The 27,333-nt window shown below is 35.2% G+C and overlaps 6 protein-coding genes across 6 annotated transcripts; 1 reads left to right on the forward strand and 5 right to left on the reverse strand.

The window, feature by feature from the left end:
* Window positions 1–838: 838 nt before the first annotated feature.
* LOC117328851 (spartin-like) lies at window positions 839–13,809 on the forward strand. The gene is made up of 7 exons (XM_033886430.1): window positions 839–935; window positions 6,976–7,791; window positions 8,189–8,515; window positions 8,912–9,106; window positions 9,880–10,041; window positions 12,422–12,512; window positions 13,023–13,809. The coding sequence occupies exons 2-7, from the start codon at window positions 6,987–6,989 to the stop codon at window positions 13,207–13,209; spliced, it is 1,767 nt and encodes a 588-aa protein (XP_033742321.1). The 5' UTR covers window positions 839–935; window positions 6,976–6,986; the 3' UTR covers window positions 13,210–13,809.
* Window positions 13,810–22,525: 8,716 nt separating this feature from the next.
* Window positions 22,526–22,855, reverse strand: LOC117329972 (translation initiation factor IF-2-like). Its single transcript, XM_033888204.1, has one exon. The coding sequence runs from the start codon at window positions 22,853–22,855 to the stop codon at window positions 22,526–22,528; it is 330 nt and encodes a 109-aa protein (XP_033744095.1).
* A 178-nt stretch (window positions 22,856–23,033) lies between these two features.
* LOC117329973 (translation initiation factor IF-2-like) lies at window positions 23,034–23,363 on the reverse strand. The gene has a single exon (XM_033888205.1). The coding sequence runs from the start codon at window positions 23,361–23,363 to the stop codon at window positions 23,034–23,036; it is 330 nt and encodes a 109-aa protein (XP_033744096.1).
* On the reverse strand, window positions 23,363–23,692 carry LOC117329974 (translation initiation factor IF-2-like). Its single transcript, XM_033888206.1, has one exon. It carries the CDS (start codon window positions 23,690–23,692, stop codon window positions 23,363–23,365), a length of 330 nt encoding a protein of 109 aa, XP_033744097.1.
* Window positions 23,693–23,870: 178 nt separating this feature from the next.
* On the reverse strand, window positions 23,871–24,230 carry LOC117329975 (translation initiation factor IF-2-like). Its single transcript, XM_033888207.1, has one exon. It carries the CDS (start codon window positions 24,228–24,230, stop codon window positions 23,871–23,873), a length of 360 nt encoding a protein of 119 aa, XP_033744098.1.
* Window positions 24,231–24,856: 626 nt separating this feature from the next.
* LOC117329977 (translation initiation factor IF-2-like) lies at window positions 24,857–25,270 on the reverse strand. Its single transcript, XM_033888208.1, has one exon. The coding sequence runs from the start codon at window positions 25,268–25,270 to the stop codon at window positions 24,857–24,859; it is 414 nt and encodes a 137-aa protein (XP_033744099.1).
* Window positions 25,271–27,333: the final 2,063 nt, after the last annotated feature.

The following is a 27,333-nucleotide window of genomic DNA, read 5'->3' on the forward strand; positions in this document are numbered from 1 at the left end:
TCAACAACTAGGTTTACTTAATATTTGAATAGAAAATATCATAAAAATAAACCCTTGTTTACGAATAAACAGTCAAAAACCGTAACTTTTCACGGTTGAGTGCGGCGTACACAAACTCACACTCTGAAAAATGTAAATCGACGATTACTAAAGTTGTAGGAATTACTTCCATTTTATTTTAAATGTCAGATTTTTCAAATATTAATCAGGATTTATAAGACAAACATGAGATTTATTCGTTGAGCCATTGTTGAGAAAAAAAATAATATGTATATTCCTGGTACGGGGATCGGGTCCGGGACCGGGTGCGGCGTACACGAAATCACGGGGACCCTGAGGGTCTTGGTAAATGTTTGAATAAAAACAATAACTGACCAGATTACAGTATGTCATCTAACTTGCAATATGTTCACATCAATAACTTCTAACATAATCCATATTATACGTATATGGATTTAATAGAAATTAAAAGATTTTACAATAGTAACTTTAATTTAAAAGTAGACAAAACAGTTATCAACTAGATATAATCTTAAATAGGGAGATGGGAAATCGCTTCAACGCTGTTTTATCATTTCCCCATCTGCAAAATATTACATCAATGTGAATCATCGATAGACTTGATTTGTTTACTGAAAGTATTAATTCAAATAAATAATGTCACTAAATCTATCCATATGATATAATATTAATATCCTATAGCTAGTTATGATGTCCTCTGGTCAATTCTGGTGATTAATATGATTTTAGTACGTCCCAAAATTCTATGATCGGAATATTTTGGAATATACATACATTCTAATGTATAGCTCCGAAGTATTCCGAACTGTATCAACTTCCGGATGATTCATGTTCACGCACTTTGCTATCATAACAGAAAATAACGTTATCCGTGTTTACAGCATTATAGATTTTCTTCACGAGGAAATAAAAAGGTAAGATAGCTCACTAATACATGATGTATCGTGTATTTTTTGTTTAACTGACAGTACAGCTGACTGTTACTGTGACAGCGGACAACCTTGGAAAGCACAACTTCTTGTTTCAGTTGCACTGAAACTTAAATATGTTCTCTCAACGCCAACACATTGTGTGACTGCGACAGACATACACACCTATTATGGTAACAGCCAGGTGACAGCTGTGTGTTGGGTGCATGTATTGACAGTCTAATGAACAACTTTTGTGGACTACATTATATTCTGTTTTGACATACATTTTGTACATGTATAACTAGTCTGCATGCTTGGCTATATATCATAACTTGTATCCTCTCCATGGTACTTTTTGATAGCTAGAACTATCTCCCCTCAGATAACTTATACTCTCCAAGCTTAAGGATGCTTACTTTCTACAGTGACAGTCTTCTTTTTAGTAGGCTATTCAAATTGCTTTTCATCCAGCATCCATCTGTCCATTTTTTAACAATTCTTGTTATTACAATTCAACAGAAAAATCTTCATATTTCTCAAATATAATATGTTTCTCAGAAAGGCAAAAATTGATGATATGTGCTACACTTTGATTGATTTAGAGTACAGTGTATTTTACTTTGATTGCATTAGGCTATGGGCGGCCGTTTTAGGATAAAATACAGACACTACTTAAGTGCAAAAACTTTTGCACTTAAGTGCAAATCTTTTGCACTTAAGTGCAAAAAAATTAACATAATGGCAAAAAATTACATAATGGCAAAAACTTTTTCACTTAAGTGCAAAAACCACATAATGCAAAAAGAACTCTTTTGCCATTATGTAGTAATCTTTTTACATTATGTACCTGCGCACATAAGTACAAAAAATTTCTTCGTATCCCTCTCTTCAAAATGGATCGTTCCAGTAATACTAGAACTCTTTAGCACTAAACAACACAAATGTTATCCTTGTCTGCGCATGTCGGGTGACCCTTAAATACATGTACGCCATAGGAAAATATACACCATAGGGGTTTTCGCACGCCATAGCAAAATGTTAACGATATATACACAAAATAACTTGTTTTTTTGCGTTGGTCTACCTCTTTTACAGGTTCTGATGAAGTTTCATTAAAAAAAATGTGCACTTTGTAAAAAAGTCGGTCTTATTTGCGTAGCCAGGATGAAGCGCTTTGCACTACTATTCGGCATACGTGTTTCTGCACGCCATAGTAAAATTCAAGAGTTGTTTCTGCAAAATCAAAGGATTTTTCAAATTGTATGTGTATTATACATGATATAGTAAAGTTTCATTAAACAAAAATGTGTATTTTGTACGAATTTCGGTATTTTTTGTCCATCGTAATTTCAGGTCAATTCAAGGGAAGTAACTCTTACAAAGTCCTCAGAGACCATGAAACTGGACCAGAATGGGTATTAAAGGTGTTTATCGCTTATAAATTGTATTATTTCGCAGTGTTTTGATTCTATTACATATTGAAATACCTTTTTTTTTTACCAAAAATTGTTTTTAATTATGTATTTTAAAGGCATAACCCTTACATTTACAAAATGAACAAAATCAGATTGGACACTATTAAACACTTTTTATTTATAAAAAACAAAGATATTAATACAGTCCATATACTGCAACTTTGAAAACCAATCATGATTTATTGTGTTATATATTGTTATCAATGGCAGATATATAGTTTTATATACAATAAAGTAGTACACAAAATATTTAAAGGAATTAAACATTTAAAAGGAATCGGATATTTATATTATTATATTATATACACAAGCAGATAGATCTGAAATCAAAATATTAATATGACACAGACAAAAAATAATGATAATGGAAACAACATCAATCATAATGTTTACATTTCTAACTCACAGCAATAAAGTTGATTGAATAATAAAATAAAATATATATGATTATCATGAAATGATTCTAATTAATAGTTATACATTTTTAAGATTAATCGCTTGAAACATATTATAAATTACAAAGCATAACATGACATATTAAAGATGTTTATCAATTTCAATCAATTATACAAAAATGGTCGTCTCAAAGCATGGAACTGGGTCCTGAGTCCTGAGTTGTTGAAATGCACTTGGTCACAGTCAAAGTCCTCTAGTAAGCAGTTGTTCATTTATCTTCCTCCGTTGTTTCTCAAAAGAGGTCGTTGTCAGGCCGGGGGACTTGTCAGAGTTACCACGTCGCACAATCTCTGAAAAGTACACCTTCTGAATTCCAGCGTGATGTAGGTCCACCTGCAGTGTCGGAAATCTCTGGAACATGTAGCTGGGGATAATGTCGCCGAGATGTCATTTCCTCTTAGTTAGATGAGTACAACATCAGGGTTGTACTCTATTGTTGGGAAAGTGTTAGAAAGGGTTATTTTTAAGCACTTGTATAATTATTTTTTTTGAAAATGCATTATTTTATCGGTTTCAAGCAGGATTTATGCCTGGAAATTCAGCAGTATACCAACTAATGGAAATTTATCATAACATTTGTCTAAATCTAGAAAAAAAGAAACATACTTGTATGATTTTCTGTGACATTTCGAAAGCCTTTGACAGAGTCTGGCACAAAGGTCTCCTAATAAATGGGAAATATGGTATTTCAGGTAATCTCTTGTCCTGGATAGAAAACTATTTATGTAACAGACAACAAAAAGTATATATTAACAGTTCATCTTCTGATGTTGGTATGATAATGGCTGGAGTTCCCCAGGGCTCAATTCTAGGACCTCTTCTTTTTTTAATATATATTAATGACATAGCTGATGAACTTGAGTCAACAGCACGTTTATTTGCTGATGACACTTCTCTTATAAAGTCGTCTTCTTCATGCCGAGAAATTGAATTAGTTTTAAACAGAGATTTAGAAAAATTAAATCAGTGGGCAAAAACTTGGCTTGTTTCTTTTAATCCAAATAAAACTGAGATAATTTGTATATCAAACTCCGACAATATTGAAGAAAATCTTGATTTAATTTTTGATGGAACCTTTTTAAATTTTAGTAGTTTACATAGACATCTTGGAGTCATATTTAATTCAAATGCTAAATGGTCTGACCACATTTATGAGATATACAAATCAGTAATGAAAAAAATAAATGTTTTAAGGAAAATTAAATATATGTTTAAGCGTGATGCTCTTTTAAGAATTTATAAGTCATTTATTTTACCTGTTCTGGAATATGCATGTGAGTTTTGGGACGGATGCTCTCAAGCTGACTCAGAAAAGTTAGAGCGGGCTCAGTTTGAAGCAGCTAGAATAATAACTGGTCTACCATCTTATACAAGAAAAGAATTTTTATATTTTGAAACATCTTTGGAACCACTTTCAGACAGAAGAGCTAAAAGAAATCTTCAATTACTTTATAAAATAAAAAATAATATGACTCCAAGTTATCTATCTAACTTATTACATGTACCTCCTTCAGTGGGCAATAATAACCCTTACCCTTTAAGAAATAAGGACAATTTTAGAATTCCAAATTACAGACTCTCTTCTACAATAAACTCCTTCTTTCCCTCTACTTTAAGAAACTGGAACAATTTAGACGACAATGTTAAATCTCTTTCTCTTTCTTCTTTCGAACTAGCTCTCTCTCAACCTATTTCTACTAGTCTGCCTTGCTACTATAATTATGGTGAAAGAAAGTTTAATATAATACATACAAAATTAAGATATAAGTGTAGTTCTCTTAAGGATGATCTTTTTCGTGTAAATTTGGCAGAGGACTCTATTTGTGTAAACTGTGGTAACATTTGTGAAAATGCGCATCATTTCTTTTGTGAATGTCCAATATATGCTACTGCTCGTGCTGAAATGTTCCAATATTTTAATGATTTAAATATACATGTAAATTTAAATTTGTTATTATATGGTAATGAAAACTTGGCTTTGGAAGTGAATAGTTATGTATTTGGATATGTGCAGTCTTTCATAAAGTCCAGCAGAAGATTTTGAATATATATACTTGTATCTCTTTATTATGTAAATGTACATTGTATGTTAGATTATCCATTTTTCCTCCTAAATGTTACATGATTTACTATATATTATACCTATGTCATTACTTGTAAATATTAACATGTTGAGTGGAGAAGGCTTCATAAGTTGTAATAACTTGTGCCTAATCCTATTGTTCTTGTTTAGACAATAAAATATGTTTAAAGTAAAGTACTCTATCAAGTCTCTAAGTAATTGTCTTTTGATCGAATCTGAACGCATGCCATCCTTCCCGAAGAATCTGACAGTGCCAGGAACATGCATAAGAAACAATAGTATGAATAAATATAACATTTCCTAATAGTGGACAAGATTGGAAATTAAATTTAAATACTAACTTTGACAGTTATGATTTTTTTTTTTATATATTACTTGCATTTTGGGAATTACTCAACAAATAGAGATTTTGATATTTTCTTTTCTAAAACACATTTGTTATCATTATTTTCCTTAAGGAAACCATGATAATATCTCTCAAGAGGAGTAGCATAGCTGCTCCCAAATACTGCAAACTTGGCCATTGCTGAGTAATAGATGAGCATGAATTGGTATGTTTCTCTGTAGGGGGAAGGGAAAGTAGAGTTTTTTGCACTTAAGTGCAAAAACTTTTTTTACACTTAAGTGCAAAAAACTTTTTTTTTTTTTTTTTTACACTTAAGTGCAAAAAACTTTTTTTTACACTTAAGTGCAAAAAACTTTTTTTTACACTTAAGTGCAAAAAACTTTTTTTACACTTAAGTGCAAAAAACTTTTTTTACACTTAAGTGCAAAAAACTTTTTTTTTACACTTAAGTGCAAAAAACTTTTTTTTTTTTACACTTAAGTGCAAAAAACTTTTTTTTTTACACTTAAGTGCAAAAAACTTTTTTTACACTTAAGTGCAAAAAACTATAAATTTATCCCTAGATTATCATCCCTTTTCATTATCAGGCCTGGGCGGGGGGAGGAGGCTTTTACTTTATATTTTTTACTAAGAATTTCCTGTAATTGTAAATATGTCTAAATTAATACATAGAAGCATGTGAAGTGTCCTTATTCCTTCACTGTTTACATTATTTTGGTCATAAATGTTACAGGTAATCCCATTTATTATGCTACACTCCCGGAAATGTCGATATTCGCAATGACATGTGATACTCTTTGCAAAATAGGAATATTTCTTTAATCAATACTTAGGGTGTGACATAATAATTCAACCAGCACAGTTTCAAGCTCTGGTTTTCAGCTTTGCATTCAAGTCAAATGCAGTTGCATTTATTTCCACAAAAAGTAAGTATAAATTCATAGATATTTGCGTGGTAAAGACAGTACTATGTAATATTACCATAACTTGTTACCAAACATACATGTATACTGGAAGACGTGGTCAAAGAAGGTCTACTGTAAAAAAAACCCTTCTATTATGGTTTATATTTCACATTGATCGATTGTACCATTTAAAACCAACAAAGCTTTTTCTTACAATTGTTTCACTTCTATCAGCTGACGAGTCGCTCGGTTACAATATTTAACACGAGGTAATATAGAAGCCGCCATATTGTTTACGTATCGCTAGGGCACACTGCGACAGTATGCATGATTTGATTGGTCGATACGAAATTGATAGAACTTCGCCCATTGGTCGACCAATCATTGTACTTCATTTTGGACCAGTCGAAAAAATTACTTCGGTAGGTGAATTTCTTGTTGGAAACCGCTTCATTTTTTGCACTTAAGTGCAAATAATTTTTTTGACACTTAAGTGCAAATCTTTTGCACTTAAGTGTAAAAAGAACATAATGGCCATTTGGCTTTTTTTGCACTTAAGTAGTGTCTGTATTTTATCCTAAAACGGCCGCCCATATTAGGCTACAGCCTCTTACACTTTTATTGAATTTGGGTACAGTGTGTTATACTTTGATTGAATTACTCTGCCTTAATGAAGATTATCTTCACTTGCTAAAATCTGAAGGTTTAGAATAGTAAGGCTCACCTTTTAACATCTTCACTGAAATTTTAAACTTTAATTTCCATCTTTTTATTGTAGTGTATCTTATTATGGCTGAGTGCCAGTTGCCAACCCGACCCCAGGGCCGAGAACGACCTGCCCGCCCACCTCCACCTGGTTGTAATCTTAGTCAGCAAACTTTCAGAACATTTCAAAAGTATCATGACAAGGCATACCAGAACATAGAGCAGGGCTTGTCTTTAGACGAGCAAGGGCAGGTTGATGCTGCTATGAAGGCATATGAAGATGGTTTAAAAAATCTAGCACAAGGTCTGGAAATGAATGCGGAGAAGATTTGTGAAAAGGATGAGGATAAGGACACAGCTAAACAAATGCAGCAAAAAATGACAAAGACAAAATTACAGATAACATACAGACTACAAACACTTCAGACTCAAATGATGTCGGAGATGAACAGCCATACAAACGGTCACAGTTCCTTGGAGACTGCCATGGATATGGACTCTCCGCCATCATATGACCAAGCCATGTCTATGGCTAGTTCAGGCATCAGTGATGAGGCATTTGTTTCTATCGGTGACAGTATCATGGATGATTCACAGAGTGGATTAGACTCGTTGGAATCAAATGCAACTGAAATATTGTCAATTTCTGATGATGTCCAAATATTTTATATTTCCCCTGAGGGATATGTGAGTGCTCCATCTTACCCCTCTGCTCTAAGAATTGCCAAGTTTAATGAAAGCTTGACAAGTGAGGCGAGTAATTCACAGCGACCACCTGCTTTCCTTCAGGTACATGATTGGTACTACCCCTTAGTTCCCGGGACATCGCCTGCCCTGAGGGCTACAAATGGGGCCTACATCTTTCCTGATCTGTCGTCACAGCAGCAAGGTACTCAAGATGTTTCATAACAAAACCATAGATATTGGTGTTCAGGATAAATGCTGGAAATAAACAATCAGGAGAAATAATGAAGTCATTTTGAGAATGTACAGTGTATTGTATTTAAGTTAATTCTGACATCTGTGACCTTTATATTAAGACTGAAGTGTACTATAACATATAGTGTATACATACTGATGATAAATGCAGGGTAGACTTTTTGTTTTGCTTGTTTAATTGTTGTTTCTGTTTAGCTAGTTTACATTGTCAATATCAAAATCACTCAATTAATAGTTATTGTGTTGCACATATTTTTATCACAATCTTTTGATTGTTAATATTTAAAACTAAGACATATTGTTACAAGTTGTACTTCACAAGTTAACTATGGTTTGATTTTGTGCAGGTGGAGCTGTGGGGCTTATGCTACCAGAGAACATTTCTAGTGATGAGAGACAAAACTTTGAGAGAACACTGAGATCATTCACTGTACTCCAGGACCAACAGCCGTCCCCAGTTACTCCGTCCGCCCCACCACTGGCTGCTACAGGGGACAGTCATACTGGATGGTCATCAGAGGCTACAGCAGGAGAGAGGGAACAAACTAAGGGATCACAGGACAAAGTTGTGGGGGGCATCACCGACCAGGACAAGACATCAACAAGGACAGCTTCAGAGCAAGTAGCAGGGGAGACAACTACGACCGAGAAAATTACCAAAGGAATTAGTGTCGGTAAGTAAATATGACAAGAAATACTTGTATATTTTGTTTGTGAGATTTTTTTCTTGAAGTTCATTACCTCCAATTTCAGTATCATTTTCAAGTAACTTCATCCTCTAAACTTAACCACAGCCTTATATATATTTAATAATATGATGATATAAGTCTATGCCTTAACAGAACTTGTTTTCTCAACCAATACAAGTTTATATTTGTCTTACATGGAAAGAAGCTATAGATATTTTGTGATATTGTGGCCTAGATATGTAAGAATACATGGGGAATAATTCATTTATTATGTGTCATTAATTTTCATTGAAGTTGTAGGTTTTTTTATACTTAAAGCATGAAAAATATATCTCTATACAGCAATGTTAAAGAAGAACTGTTTTCTTAATTTATTGGCAGCTGCTGATTGGATTTCTTGGGGAGTTGGAAAGGGTGCTGAGAAGACAAGTAATTTGATCAGATTTGGATCAGAAAAAGTGAGAGAGAAGCTGAAGCCAGAGGAAAAAGCTAGAGATATAGATCCTAGAATACAGACAGGGGCACGCTATGCCAGGTCAGGGGCCAATGTTGCTATCAAAGTTAGCTCATTTATAGGTAAGTCAAGGTCAGTCGGATATAAATAAGTATGACAGAATTTGATCTTTATCTCTTCACCGTAGACCTACAACAAGATATACTGGTGAGTTTGTCCATCTCTAAGACATGAGTTGGGTACTGGTTTAAATTTGAGATTTTTAAGTTAAACCTTTGCTACTGTCCCTACATTTGTAGTGGTTCCATCATTGAAGAAATGATCATTAGAGTGCTAGGGTCAAGGTTTTCATTAGAGTGCTAGGGTCAAGGTTTTTACCAAATTAACCTCATCTCACTTGGTAGTTTACAGATTCTTACCACAATATTCTTCACTTCCATTATGCATTAATCAACCATATGGTTACATCCAACAAGTTCATATCTCAGACCAAGGTTACTACAGCCCATTATTTGTAGAAACTCTAGATCTTTTGATACATCCTGTACTCTGGATGTGTATGTACTGTTGTCACGGGGTATGCCCTCTAACATACTGTTATAAAAACTCTGGATGTGTATGTACTGTTGTCACGGGGTATGCCCTCTAACATACTGTTATAAAAACTCTGGATGTGTATGTACTGTTGTCACGGGGTATGCCCTCTAACATACTGTTATAAAAACTCTGGATGTGTATGTACTGTTGTCACGGGGTATGCCCTCTAACATACTGTTGTCACGGGGTATGCCCTCTAACATACTGTTGTGAGATTTCTATGTTTATGGTACCTCGTGATAAACATTATCCATTACATCACATTGTCAACAAATGTATGTGTGTTTTGTCTCCATAGTAACCAAGCTGGGGGAGGCTACTGTGGCTGTTGCTAGAGAGGTAGCACCACACATCAGAAAACAGGGCCAGAAAGTCCTACCAAAATCTGTCACGCAAAAGTCTGCAGATGGCAAGTCAAAGGTTGATGATGTCATAGAGGTCGCTGCCACTGGAGTGAAGGGTACGAAACTACATGTAATTCAATATCTAATGTCAGATTGGAAATGCGATGTAATGATTTGACATTTGAATGTTTAGATGTAAGTATGGGAACTGTGTATGTACCTCTGTATGGGAACTGTGTATGTATCCTGTATGGGAACTGTGTATATATCCTGTATGGGAACTGTGTATATATCCTGTATGGGAACTGTGTATATATCCTGTATGGGAACTGTGTATATATCCTGTATGGGAACTGTGTATATATCCTGTATGGGAACTGTGTATATATCCTGTATGGGAACTGTGTATATATCCTGTATGGGAATTGTGTATGTATCCTGTATGGGAATTGTGTATATATCCTGTATGGGAACTGTGTATATATCCTGTATGGGAACTGTGTATATATCCTGTATGGGAACTGTGTATGTACCCTGTATGGGAATTGTGTATGTACCCTGTATGGGAATTGTGTATGTATCCTGTATGGGAACTGTGTATATATCCTGTATGGGAACTGTGTATATATCCTGTATGGGAACTGTGTATGTACCCTGTATGGGAATTGTGTATGTATCCTGTATGGGAACTGTGTGTATATCCTGTATGGGAACTGTGTATGTATCCTGTATGGGAACTGTGTATGTATCCTGTATGGGAACTGTGTATGTATCCTGTATGGGAACTGTGTGTATATCCTGTATGGGAACTGTGTATGTATCCTGTATGGGAACTGTGTATATATCCTGTATGGGAACTGTGTATGTACCCTGTATGGGAATTGTGTATGTATCCTGTATGGGAACTGTGTGTATATCCTGTATGGGAACTGTGTATGTATCCTGTATGGGAACTGTGTATGTATCCTGTATGAGAACTGTGTGTATATCCTGTATGGGAACTGTGTATGTATCCTGTATGGGAACTGTGTATGTATCCTGTATGGGAATTGTGTATGTATCCTGTATGGGAACTGTATGTACCCCTGTATGGGAACTGTGTATGTACCCCTGTATGGGAACTGTGTATGTATCCTGTATGGGAACTGTGTATGTATCCTGTATGGGAACTGTGTATGTATCCTGTATGGGAACTGTGTATGTATCCTGTATGGGAACTGTGTATGTATCCTGTATCGGAACTGTGTATGTATCCTGTATTGGAACTGTGTATGTACCCTATATGTGAACTGTGTATGTATCCTGTATGGGAACTGTGTATGTATCCTGTATGGGAACTGTGTATGGGAACTGTGTATGGGAACTGTGTATGGGAACTGTGTATGTATCCTGTATGGGAACTGTGTATGTATCCCTGTATGGGAACTGTGTATGTACCCTGTATGGGAACAGTGTATGTACCCTGTATGGGAACTGTGTATGTACCCTGTATGGGAACTGTGTATGTATCCTGTATGGGAACTGTGTATGTATCCCTGTATGGGAACTGTGTATGTATCCTGTATGGGAACTGTGTATGTACCTCTGTATAGGAACTGTGTATGTATCCTGTATGGGAACTGTGTATGTATCCTGTATGGGAACTGTGTATGTGTCCCTGTATGGGAACTGTGTATGTATCCCTGTATAGGAACTGTGTATGTACCTCTGTATAGGAACTGTGTATGTATCCTGTATGGGAACTGTGTATGTATCCTGTATGGGAACAGTGTATGTACCCTGTATGGGAATTGTGTATGTGTCCTGTATGGGAACTGTGTATGTATCCTGTATGGGAACTGTGTATGTATCCTGTATGGGAACTGTGTATGTATCCTGTATGAGAACTGTGTACGTATCCTGTATGGGAACTGTGTATGTATCCTGTATGGGAACTGTGTGTGTATCCCTGTATGGGAACTGTGTATGTATCCCTGTATGGGAACTGTGTATATATCCTGTATGGGAACTGTGTATGTATCCTGTATGGGAACTGTGTATGTACCCTGTATGGAAACTGTGTATGTATCCTGTATGGGAACTGTGTATGTATCCTGTATTGGAACTGTGTATGTATCCTGTATGGGAACTGTGTATGTATCCTGTATTGGAACTGTGTATGTATCCTGTATGGGAACTGTGTATGTATCCTGTATGGGAACTGTGTATGTATCCTGTATTGGAACTGTGTATGTATCCTGTATTGGAACTGTGTATATATCCTGTATTGGAACTGTGTATGTATCCTGTATGGGAACTGTGTATATATCCTGTATGGGAACTGTGTATGTATCCTGTATGGGAACTGTGTATGTACCCTGTATGGGAACTGTGTATGTATCCCTGTATGGGAACTGTGTATGTATCCCTGTATGGGAACTGTGTATGTATCCTGTATGGGAACAGTGTATGTATCCTGTATGGGAACTGTGTATATGTACCTTTTAATTGTTGTAGGTTTTGGAACTGTGTATGTATCTTTAGAATCGGCTGCAAAGGTATTGGCCAAAAATATCGCTCAAGAAACTGTCCGAACTGTGGACCACAAGTAAGTAGTGCTGAAATGCTGATTTCTTAGAAAGTAAACTTATTGATATACTATAGGAATGCATAATCGGTTGATGGGTTTCTGTAAAAGGAAAATAATATTAGCAGATTTCAATTGAAATACTCTATGGGAAAAATTGTTTCCAAATAAACATACCATATTATTAGTGATGAAAAAACTGTGTTATTTACACAACATTATAAAATTTCCTTAGAATTTGTTATTGAAGAAAATAACTATTTAGAATATTTCAATTTTTATTTCTGATGTGAAAAAATCTGCCATTTTCAAAAGTCAGGCCTTGTTTTTATAAGAATGTGCTCATTATAATACCACAGACATGCAATGTTATAAAGAACTAGAACATGCTTTAGCATAAATAGATTCTGTCAGATACATGATGAAATAGGGTAAAAAATTCAATGATGATGATGTGAGATGTGAAAATAGTTTGTAGAATTGGACGATGTGATAAAGATGAGATAATTTTGATATAAACTTATTGTCCAGGTATGGACCGAACGCCAGCCAGCTGACAGAGAACACCTTGTACACGGTGGGAAATGTTGCTATGACAGCTTATAATGTAGACCAGCTCGGGATCAAGGCCCTCGCCAAGCGTGCTGCCAAGGCGACGGGGAAGGAGGTGGTCAAGGATTTCTGTACTACACGATCTAACAACAGCACACGTCAATAAATCTCCCACCTTTAGGCTACAGATCTGTAAAAGGAACTTCCTACATATATCTCTGTTCATCAGGGCTGTTGTGTAATCACAAGAAATATTTACTAAAAGGTTGATGCCCAGATTCCACTAATGGAACTAACAAGTTGGCAGTCATGACTCCTTAAGGATCTACAGTCCATCTTATGATAGATATGATTATAAGGTTCTTTTCTCCATAGAAAGAAGTCTGTGGCTTATAGTTCTACTTACCAGGGTTATCATGTTACATATATATACCGTCATACTATCAATGTCTGGCATTAGTGACATTACTGGACGTGTAACCTACAATAATTAATGTCTGACATTAGTGACATGACTGGACATGTAACATACAATAATTAATGTCTGGCATTAGTGACATTACTGGACATGTAACATACAATAATTAATGTCTGGCATTAGTACCTGACATTACTGGACGTGTAACATACAATAATTCATGTCTGGCATTAGTACATGACATTACTGGACATGTAACATACAATAATTAATGTCTGGTATTAGTGACATTACTGGACATGTAACATACAATAATTAATGTCTGGCATTAGTGACATTACTGGACATGTAACATACAATAATTAATGTCTGGTATTAGTGACATTACTGGACATGTAACATACAATAATTAATGTCTGGTATTAGTACATGACATTACTGGACGTGTAACATACAATAATTAATGTCTGACATTAGTGACATTACTGGACATGTAACATACAATAATTAATGTCTGGTATTAGTACATGACATTACTGGACATGTAACATACAATAATTAATGTCTGGTATTAGTGACATTACTGGACATGTAACATACAATAATTAGTGTCTGGTATTAGTACACGACATTACTGGACATGTAACATACAATAATTAATGTCTGGTATTAGTACACGACATTACTGGACATGTAACATACAATAATTAATGTCTGGTATTAGTACATGACATTACTGGACGTGTAACATACAATAATTAATGTCTGGCATTAGTACATGACATTACTGGACATGTAACATACAATAAGTAATGTCTGGCATTAGTACATGACATTACTGGACATGTAACATACAATAATTAATGTCTGGCATTAGTACACGACATTACTGGACGTGTAACATACAATAATTAATGTCTGGCATTAGTACATGACATTACTGGACATGTAACATACAATAAGTAATGTCTGGCATTAGTACATGACATTACTGGACATGTAACATACAATAATTAATGTCTGGCATTAGTACATGACATTACTGGACGTGTAACATACAATAATTAATGTCTGGCATTAGTGACATTACTGGACATGTAACATACAATAATTAATGTCTGGTATTTGTACACGACATTACTGGACATGTAACATACAATAATTAATGTCTGGTATTAGTACACGACATTACTGGACATGTAACATACAATAATTAATGTCTGGTATTAGTGACATTACTGGACATGTAACATACAATAATTAATGTCTGGTATTAGTACACGACATTACTGGACATGTAACATACAATAATTAATGTCTGGTATTAGTGACATTACTGGACATGTAACATACAATAATTAATGTCTGGCATTAGTACACGACATTACTGGACATGTAACATACAATAATTAATGTCTGGTATTAGTGACATTACTGGACGTGTAACATACAATAATTAATGTCTGGTATTAGTGACATTACTGGACATGTAACATACAATGATTAATGTCTGGCATTAGTGACATTACTGGACATGTAACATACAATAATTAATGTCTGGTATTAGTGACATTACTGGACATGTAACATACAATAATTAATGTCTGGCATTAGTGACATTACTGGACATGTAACATACAATAATTAATGTCTGGTATTAGTGACATTACTGGACATGTAACATACAATAATTAATGTCTGGTATTAGTACATGACATTACTGGACGTGTAACATACAATAATTAATGTCTGACATTAGTGACATTACTGGACATGTAACATACAATAATTAATGTCTGGTATTAGTACATGACATTACTGGACATGTAACATACAATAATTAATGTCTGGTATTAGTGACATTACTGGACATGTAACATACAATAATTAGTGTCTGGTATTAGTACACGACATTACTGGACATGTAACATACAATAATTAATGTCTGGTATTAGTACACGACATTACTGGACATGTAACATACAATAATTAATGTCTGGTATTAGTACATGACATTACTGGACGTGTAACATACAATAATTAATGTCTGGCATTAGTACATGACATTACTGGACATGTAACATACAATAAGTAATGTCTGGCATTAGTACATGACATTACTGGACATGTAACATACAATAATTAATGTCTGGCATTAGTACACGACATTACTGGACGTGTAACATACAATAATTAATGTCTGGCATTAGTACATGACATTACTGGACATGTAACATACAATAAGTAATGTCTGGCATTAGTACATGACATTACTGGACATGTAACATACAATAATTAATGTCTGGCATTAGTACATGACATTACTGGACGTGTAACATACAATAATTAATGTCTGGCATTAGTGACATTACTGGACATGTAACATACAATAATTAATGTCTGGTATTTGTACACGACATTACTGGACATGTAACATACAATAATTAATGTCTGGTATTAGTACACGACATTACTGGACATGTAACATACAATAATTAATGTCTGGTATTAGTGACATTACTGGACATGTAACATACAATAATTAATGTCTGGTATTAGTACACGACATTACTGGACATGTAACATACAATAATTAATGTCTGGTATTAGTGACATTACTGGACATGTAACATACAATAATTAATGTCTGGCATTAGTACACGACATTACTGGACATGTAACATACAATAATTAATGTCTGGTATTAGTGACATTACTGGACGTGTAACATACAATAATTAATGTCTGGTATTAGTGACATTACTGGACATGTAACATACAATGATTAATGTCTGGCATTAGTGACATTACTGGACGTGTAACATACAATAATTAATGTCTGGTATTAGTACACGACATTACTGGACGTGTAACATACAATAATTAATGTCTGGTATTAGTACATGACATTACTGGACATGTAACATACAATAATTAATGTCTGGTATTAGTACACGACATTACTGGACGTGTAACATACAATAATTAATGTCTGGTATTAGTACACGACATTACTGGACGTGTAACATACAATAATTAATGTCTGACATTAGTGACATTACTGGACGTGTAACATACAATAATTAATGTCTGACATTAGTACATGACATTACTGGACGTGTAACATACAATAATTAATGTCTGGCATTAGTACACGACATTACTGGACGTGTAACATACAATAATTAATGTCTGGTATTAGTGACATTACTGGACATGTAACATACAATAATTAATGTCTGGTATTAGTACACGACATTACTGGACGTGTAACATACAATAATTAATGTCTGGTATTAGTACACGACATTACTGGACGTGTAACATACAATAATTAATGTCTGACATTAGTGACATTACTGGACATGTAACATACAATAATTAATGTCTGGCATTAGTACACGACATTACTGGACGTGTAACATACAATAATTAATGTCTGGTATTAGTACATGACATTACTGGACGTGTAACATACAATAATTAATGTCTGGTATTATGACATTACTGGACGTGTAACATACAATAATTAATGTCTGGCATTAGTGACATTACTGGACATGTAACATACAATAATTAATGTCTGGTATTAGTGACATTACTGGACATGTAACATACAATAATTAATGTCTGGTATTAGTACATGACATTACTGGACGTGTAACATACAATAATTAATGTCTGGCATTAGTGACATTACTGGACGTGTAACATACAATAATTAATGTCTGGTATTAGTGACATTACTGGACGTGTAACATACAATAATTAATGTCTGGTATTAGTGACATTACTGGACATGTAACATACAATAATTAATGTCTGGTATTAGTGACATTACTGGACGTGTAACATACAATAATTAATGTCTGGCATTAGTACATGACATTACTGGACATGTAACATATACAATAATTAATGTCTGGTATTAGTACATGACATTACTGGACATGTAACATACAATAATTAATGTCTGGCATTAGTACACGACATTACTGGACATGTAACATACAATAATTAATGTCTGGCATTAGTACACAACATTACTGGACATGTAACATATACAATAATTAATGTCTGGTATTAGTGACATTACTGGACGTGTAACATACAATAATTAATGTCTGGCATTAGTACATGACATTACTGGACATGTAACATATACAATAATTAATGTCTGGCATTAGTACACGACATTACTGGACGTGTAACATACGATAATTAATGTCTGGTATTAGTACATGACATTACTGTACATGTAACATACAATAATTAATGTCTGGTATTAGTACATGACATTACTGGACATGTAACATACAATAATTAATGTCTGGCATTAGTACATGACATTACTGGACATGTAACATACAATAATTAATGTCTGGTATTAGTGACATTACTGGACATGTAACATACAATACTTAATGTCTGGTATTAGTACATGACATTACTGGACATGTAACATACAATAATTAATGTCTGGCATTAGTGACATTACTGGACGTGTAACATACAATAATTAATGTCTGGCATTAGTGACATTACTGGACATGTAACATACAATACTTAATGTCTGGTATTAGTACATGACATTACTGGACATGTAACATACAATAATTAATGTCTGGTATTAGTGACATTACTGGACATGTAACATACAATACTTAATGTCTGGTATTAGTACATGACATTACTGGACATGTAACATACAATAATTAATGTCTGGTATTAGTACATGACATTACTGGACGTGTAACAAACAATAGTTAATGTCTGGCATTAGTGACATTACTGGACGTGTAACATACAATAATTAATGTCTGGTATTAGTGACATTACTGGACATGTAACATACAATAATTAATGTCTGGCATTAGTACATGACATTACTGGACATGTAACATACAATAATTAATGTCTGGCATTAGTACATGACATTACTGGACATGTAACATACAATAATTAATGTCTGGCATTAGTGACATTACTGGACGTGTAACATACAATAATTAATGTCTGGTATTAGTACACGACATTACTGGACATGTAACATACAATAATTAATGTCTGGTATTAGTACATGACATTACTGGACGTGTAACATACAATAATTAATGTCTGGCATTAGTACATGACATTACTGGACGTGTAACATACAATAATTAATGTCTGGCATTAGTACATGACATTACTGGACGTGTAACATACAATAATTAATGTCTGGCATTAGTGACATTACTGGACATGTAACATACAATAATTAATGTCTGGCATTAGTGACATTACTGGACATGTAACATACAATAATTAATGTCTGGCATTAGTGACATTACTGGACATGTAACATACAATAATTAATGTCTGGTATTAGTGACATTACTGGACATGTAACATACAATAATTAATGTCTGGTATTAGTGACATTACTGGACGTGTAACATACAATAATCAATGTCTGGCATTAGTGACATTACTGGACATGTAACATACAATAATTAATGTCTGGTATTAGTGACATTACTGGACGTGTAACATACAATAATTAATGTCTGGCATTAGTGACATTACTGGACATGTAACATACAATAATTAATGTCTGGCATTAGTACACGACATTACTGGACGTGTAACATACAATAATTAATGTCTGGCATTAGTACATGACATTACTGGACATGTAACATACAATAATTAATGTCTGGCATTAGTACATGACATTACTGGACATGTAACATACAATAATTAATGTCTGACATTAGTACATGACATGACTGGACGTGTAACATACAATAATTAATGTCTGGCATTAGTGACATTACTGGACATGTAACATACAATAATTAATGTCTGGCATTAGTACATGACATTACTGGACATGTAACATACAATAATTAATGTCTGGCATTAGTGACATTACTGGACATGTAACATACAATAATTAATGTCTGGTATTAGTGACATTACTGGACATGTAACATACAATAATTAATGTCTGGTATTAGTGACATTACTGGACATGTAACATACAATAATTAATGTCTGGTATTAGTGACATTACTGGACGTGTAACATACAATAATTAATGTCTGGTATTAGTACACGACATTACTGGACATGTAACATACAATAATTAATGTCTGGTATTAGTGACATTACTGGACGTGTAACATACAATAATTAATGTCTGGTATTAGTGACATTACTGGACATGTAACATACAATAATTAATGTCTGGCATTAGTGACATTACTGGACGTGTAACATACAATAATTAATGTCTGGCATTAGTACACGACATTACTGGACATGTAACATACAATAATTAATGTCTGGTATTAGTGACATTACTGGACGTGTAACATACAATAATTAATGTCTGGTATTAGTACATGACATTACTGGACATGTAACATACAATAATTAATGTCTGGTATTAGTACACGACATTACTGAACGTGTAACATACAATAATTAATGTCTGGTATTAGTACATGACATTACTGGACATGTAACATACAATAATTAATGTCTGGTATTAGTGACATTACTGGACGTGTAACATACAATAATTAATGTCTGGTATTAGTACACGACATTACTGGACATGTAACATACAATAATTAATGTCTGGTATTAGTGACATTACTGGACGTGTAACATACAATAATTAATGTCTGACATTAGTACACGACATTACTGGACGTGTAACATACAATAATTAATGTCTGGCATTATTTTATCGATGAGTAACAGGATATCAACATTTAACATGATATCCTTTCTAATTACGATATCCGTGATTAACATGATACCCATGATTGACATGATATCCATGATTTATGTACTGTATTTGTTTAAATATACTTGTACTCACCACTGCATATGAGTTTTCTGTAAATATGTAATAAAACATTAATGTTGTGAATGTTTTTGAAGTACATGTACAATCAAACTGTTATTTTCAATTGATTTATTCTCTTTTTATTTAAAAAAAGCCAACATTTCTAGTTCTATGTCATTAGCAATATTTTACGTGAGGTGATAGTATTTTATGAAGTACATAATTGATATAAAATACATAATTGATATACAATGTACATATATATTATAAATATCTTCATTTGTCCTATGCGTGATATCAAAATAATATACGAACCACATTTATTGTGTTAAAAGTTTTGTTGTGTTATTAGTTTCATGTCTGGATGACATGATTGGCTTGTTGTAGTCACATAGACGGGTATCGACTTCAATACCAACCATAAAAATGTTGAGGATTGTCAGAGAAATGAAGATGTAAATCTGTTGTACTGATGTATTTAGAACAAATGTGGGTGTAAATCACATTGTTGGCCAGGACTGATGCTTCTCGTTTTAACAGCTGATATTCACTAAATCTATCATTCCCCTTGGTCTGTAACTGTCATATGTATAACATGTCATCTGATATTGTCAGTCAAGGTAAATCTACCCTGGTGTTGATGGAAGTTAAGCTCTTCTTATACTGTAGTCCTTCATCAGCTGGATAATAGATTAAATTTAGTTCTTTGTAGAAAAACATTTTGTCATTGACATGTATTCTATGTAATGTCGCTGTCATCATATCTCATCAGAGTATGAAATACTCCCTTTTTTTATTTTGATTCCATTTTTAGTTTGAAGTTTGTGTAATTATCTGCATTCAAGTTGGTAAAAGTCAGGACACTTGTCCTTCCAAGGTGAAGCTTGCAGTTAGAGTTACTTCCCTTCCTTCATTTGGGACAGTATAAAATTTTCTGGAAATTTGTGTGATTTTGATAGATTACCTCTCTAATTGAAACTTTACATGTGAATATTTCTAGAGCTGATTACTGTTTACCTACTGTACTTATAAAAATGTAAGGTAGACTATGTAGCATGTAGCATGTAATGTACATAACGGTACATAACAGTACATATTTAGAGTGTGACGTACTGTCTACATAACGGTGTGTAGGTAGAGTGTCACGTACTGTCTACATAACGGTGTGTAGGTAGAGTGTCACGTACTGTCTACATAACGGTGTGTAGGTAGAGTGTCACGTACTGTCTACATAACGGTGTGTAGGTAGAGTGTGACGTACCGTCTACATAACGGTGTGTAGGTAGAGTGTGACGTACCGTCTACATAACGGTGTATAGGTAGAGTGTGACGTACTGTCTACATATATCTGTTTATCCACCTGTATGTCTACTGTACTCTATTCACAGATCTATATGAGTGTTTAATCAATACTTGAAATGGTAATGTAAAGTTTCTGAATACGTCTGGACTTTTTTTTCACGCTGCCAATTGTTGCTTTCATACACCCCTAGATACAAGTGTTCTCTGCACATGTCAAGGGGAATATCAATCTTAGGTACATGTAGTGCTTTGTTTATGGATGTTAATTAGGGAAATGGGTGGAAAACAAATTGATTATTAACATCAAGGTTTGGATCTTAAATTGAAAGTCTGGGTTATTGGTCCAGCCTTACACATTTCCTGTAAGTTAAACTCTCTGAAAATTGTAAGTTGTTAAATAGGACTGTGAAGTTGTTGATGTGATAATGTGTACTGTGATAATAAAATTGTTTTCTTAAACATCGTTTTCATCACTTTTGTTCTGTACAAGGTTTTAACTGAGCTTCATTCAGTAAGGAAATGGTTTCAATACTTATCAAATCTGAAAACTGCCATTTTATGTTGACTTACAGAAGACATTTCTCATTTAACTACTGTATAAGTGAATCCATCATTGAAATTCTTAAAACAAAATTCTGTTGCCAGTATGAAATGTTATAAAAGCATAGATAACACATGGACAATACTATACATTTCAAGGGAGATAAATCTTAGCATAGGACATTAAACAAAGTCAAACCCATTAATCCTTGTCAGAGTAACCCATCTTCCATCTATCCTTGTCAGAGTAACCCATCTCCCATCTATCCTTGTTAGAGTAACCCATCTCCCATCTATCCTTGTCAGAGTAACCCATCTCCCATCTATCCTTGTCAGAGTAACCCATCTCCCATATATCCTTGTTATAGTAACCATCTCCCATCAATCCTTGTCAGAGTAACCCATCTCCCATCTATCCTTGTCAGAGTAACCCATCTCCCATCTATCCTTGTTAGAGTAGCCCATCTCCCATCTATCCTTGTTAGAGTAACCCATCTCCCATCTATCCTTGTTAGAGTAACCCATCTCCCATCTATCCTTGTCAGAGTAACCCATCTCCCATCTATCCTTGTCAGAGTAACCCATCTCCCATCTATCCTTGTCAGAGTAACCCATCTCCCATCTATCCTTGTAAGAGTAACCCATCTCCCATCTATCCTTGTCAGAGTAACCCATCTCCCATCTATCCTTCTCAGAGTAACCATCTCCCATCTATCCTTGTTAGAGTAACCCATCTCCCATCTATTCTTGTCAGAGTAACCCATCTCCCATCTATCCTTGTTAGAGTAACCCATCTCCCATCTATTCTTGTCAGAGTAACCCATCTCCCATCTATCCTTGTTATAGTAACCCATCTCCCATCTATCCTTGTTATAGTAACCATCTCCCATCAATCCTTGTCAGAGTAACCCATCTCCCATCTATCCTTGTTAGAGTAGCCCATCTCCCATATATCCTTGTTAGAGTAACCCATCTCCCGTCTATCCTTGTCAGAGAAACCCATCTCCAATCTATCCTTGTTAGAGTAACCCATCTCCCATCTATCCTTGTTAGAGTAGCCCATCTCCCATCTATCCTTGTTAGAGTAACCCATCTCCCATCTATCCTTGTTAGAGTAACCCATCTCCCATCTATCCTTGTCAGAGTAACCCATCTCCCATCTATCCTTGTCAGAGTAACCCATCTCCCATATATCCTTGTTATAGTAACCATCTCCCATCAATCCTTGTCAGAGTAACCCATCTCCCATCTATCCTTGTCAGAGTAACCCATCTCCCATCTATCCTTGTTAGAGTAGCCCATCTCCCATCTATCCTTGTTAGAGTAACCCATCTCCCATCTATCCTTGTTAGAGTAACCCATCTCCCATCTATCCTTGTCAGAGTAACCCATCTCCCATCTATCCTTGTCAGAGTAACCCATCTCCCATCTATCCTTGTCAGAGTAACCCATCTCCCATCTATCCTTGTAAGAGTAACCCATCTCCCATCTATCCTTGTCAGAGTAACCCATCTCCCATCTATCCTTGTCAGAGTAACCATCTCCCATCTATCCTTGTTAGAGTAACCCATCTCCCATCTATTCTTGTCAGAGTAACCCATCTCCCATCTATCCTTGTTAGAGTAACCCATCTCCCATCTATTCTTGTCAGAGTAACCCATCTCCCATCTATCCTTGTTATAGTAACCCATCTCCCATCTATCCTTGTTATAGTAACCATCTCCCATCAATCCTTGTCAGAGTAACCCATCTCCCATCTATCCTTGTTAGAGTAGCCCATCTCCCATATATCCTTGTTAGAGTAACCCATCTCCCGTCTATCCTTGTCAGAGAAACCCATCTCCCATCTATCCTTGTTAGAGTAACCCATCTCCCATCTATCCTTGTTAGAGTAGCCCATCTCCCATCTATCCTTGTTAGAGTAACCCATCTCCCATCTATCCTTGTTAGAGTAACCCAACTCCCATCTATCCTTGTCAGAGTAACCCATCTCCCATATATCCTTGTCAGAGTAACCCATCTCCCATCTATTCTTGTCAGAGTAACCCATCTCCCATATATCCTTGTTATAGTAACCATCTCCCATCAATCCTTGTCAGAGTAACCCATCTCCCATCTATCCTTGTTAGAGTAGCCCATCTCCCATCTATCCTTGTCAGAGTAACCCATCTCCCATCTATCCTTGTTAGAGTAACCCATCTCCCATCTATTCTTGTCAGAGTAACCCATCTCCCATATATCCTTGTTAGAGTAACCCATCTCCCATATATCCTTGTTATAGTAACCATCTCCCATCAATCCTTGTCAGAGTAACCCATCTCCCATCTATCCTTGTCAGAGAAACCCATCTCCCATCTATCCTTGTTAGAGTAACCCATCTCCCATATATCCTTGTCAGAGTAACCCATCTCCCATCTATTCTTGTCAGAGTAACCCATCTCCCATATATCCTTGTTATAGTAACCATCTCCCATCAATCCTTGTCAGAGTAACCCATCTCCCATCTATCCTTGTTAGAGTAGCCCATCTCCCATCTATCCTTGTCAGAGTAACACATCTCCCATCTATCCTTGTCAGAGTAACACATCTCCCATCTATCCTTGTTAGAGTAACCCATCTCCCATCTATTCTTGTCAGAGTAACCCATCTCCCATATATCCTTGTTAGAGTAACCCATCTCCCATATATCCTTGTTATAGTAACCATCTCCCATCAATCCTTGTCAGAGTAACCCATCTCCCATATATCCTTGTTAGAGTAACCCATCTCCCATCTATCCTTGTTAGAGTAACCCATCTCCCATCTATCCTTGTCAGAGTAACCCATCTCCCATCTATCCTTGTCAGAGTAACCCATCTCCCATCTATCCTTGTCAGAGTAACCCATCTCCCATCTATCCTTGTCAGAGTAACCCATCTCCCATCTATCCTTGTCAGAGTAACCCATCTCCCATCTATCCTTGTCAGAGTAACCCATCTCCCATATATCCTTGTCAGAGTAACCCATCTCCCATATATCCTTGTTAGAGTAACCCATCTCCCATCTATCCTTGTCAGAATAACCCATCTCCCATATATCCTTGTCAGAGTAACCCATCTCCCATATATCCTTGTCAGAGTAACACATCGCCCATCTATCCTTGTCAGAGTAACACATCTCCCATCTATCCTGGTGTTCAATTAAAAAAATATCTGACAAGATGGTAGCCATTGTCCATCTGTTGCTCTAAAATTAAAATAAATGAGGTATGAAATACAATGTACACCTCAAATATCCCTGAATGACCATCTTCCTGTTCTTTTATAAGAGTGGCCTCCCTTATGCCAATTGAAAAGGCCAAGGACCAAGACATCATGAAGGCAACTGTTAATTAAAGACATGCATTTTATCGACAGTGATAAAAAGCAAAAAATCCAGAGGTTCGGACAGATGATTACAGTGTACTTAAACAGTTTGAAACTTTTGATCAACAGAAACTAGATGAACACTTATCTAACTTTCATATCCTGTGTTACAAAAATCTCTGTATAATATTTAACAAATGGTCCTTGATGAGATTTTGTTATATTGTCGGTAACTGACCCCCTTAAAAACAATTAGGGTCAGTTCGATGTAAAGGAGGCTGGAGCTCTGACCTCAACCCTACAATTCCTATTGACCCTGGTTTTATAGGGAGTCAGTAAAATATACAGGAGACTGGGGCTCTGACCTCAACCCTATACATCTTATTGACCCTGGTTTTATAGGGAGTCAGTAAGATATACAGGAGACTGGGGCTCTGACCTCAACCCTATACATCTTATTGACCCTGGTTTTATAGGGAGTCAGTAAGATATACAGGAGACTGGGGCTCTGACCTCAACCCTATAAATCTTATTGACCCTGGTTTTATAGGGAGTCAGTAAGATATACAGGAGACTGGAGCTCTGACCTCAACCCTATAAATCTTATTGACCCTGGTTTTATAGGGAGTCAGTAAGATATACAGGAGACTGGGGCTCTGACCTCACCCCTATAAATCTTATTGACCCTGGTTTTATAGGGAGTCAGTAAGATATACAGGAGACTGGGGCTCTGACCTCAACCCCTATAAATCTTATTGACCCTGGTTTTATAGAGGGTCAGATAGAACATCCGCCAAGCCCAAACACCCAAATCATTACGAATAAGCATCTTTCTGATCGTAATGTGTAAACAGTATCTCTAGCAACGCCTAGATTTGAAGTCAGAAAGGTTCAACGAAATCTCCAATCAGGGTTTATGGTATATAAAATAGCCTAAATGTGGTTCTTGTGGAGTATTCAGGTAACAAAACAATTGTTTCTTGCCTAATTAAACTGATAAGACATGAAACAACTGTATAATATGGACCATGGGTTGAGAATTTGTGCCAATTGCCCATCTGGTGGTACCCGTTATTTGTAAACAAGTGTTGCTGTGGTATCAATAGTAACAAACTACAAAACAAAGCTTGTATATTGATATTTGGTTTTTATTTTGTTCGTATAAAATCATGTCGATGACTCTGATATGTGACATATATTGCTAGAGCGAGAGTATAAGTAATAGGGACAACACAGATATATAGTGTCAGTACACAACACCTGATTCTAACAATCACAGGTCATATACAAATCTTTGGTAAAGATTTGATAACGTACAGCATATCTTAAAGATTTTCAGAATTAAAGCAAAACTGATTTAGAAAAAATACCAATATATCTTGTAAAACAGGACATTTTAATAAAATTGTTATTGGTAAATAGAAATAGTAAACATTTTTTTCATTACATATCTTGGAGCAGTGATAAAGGTAATCTTTGGAAAGGAGGAATAAACAAAAAATACATTTAAAGATTAATGCTGTAGATAAAGACATTTAAACTGTTAACGACAGAAGGAGAAAACTTATAAAACTTTACACAAATAATTTTTGATTTTGGTAAGTAATATCACATCTTGAGTTTCTGAGAACCACTCCTCACCAGTGAGTACAACATGCCATGATAGGCAGAAGAATTTGATTTACTGAGTCAATATGTATAAACTTCCTTAGATATTAGACATACTATTAATTTGTGGAAAATTACTAAATCCAGAGAATGAAATGGAAGAATAATTACATCTGAAGGTATAATAAACTTTTAGTCAAGATGATTACAGAAATACTTATTTAAAACAGTCCTGGG

The sequence above is a fragment of the Pecten maximus genome, chromosome 6 (assembly GCF_902652985.1).
Source record: "Pecten maximus chromosome 6, xPecMax1.1, whole genome shotgun sequence".
NCBI classification, from domain to species: Eukaryota; Metazoa; Mollusca; class Bivalvia; order Pectinida; family Pectinidae; genus Pecten; species Pecten maximus.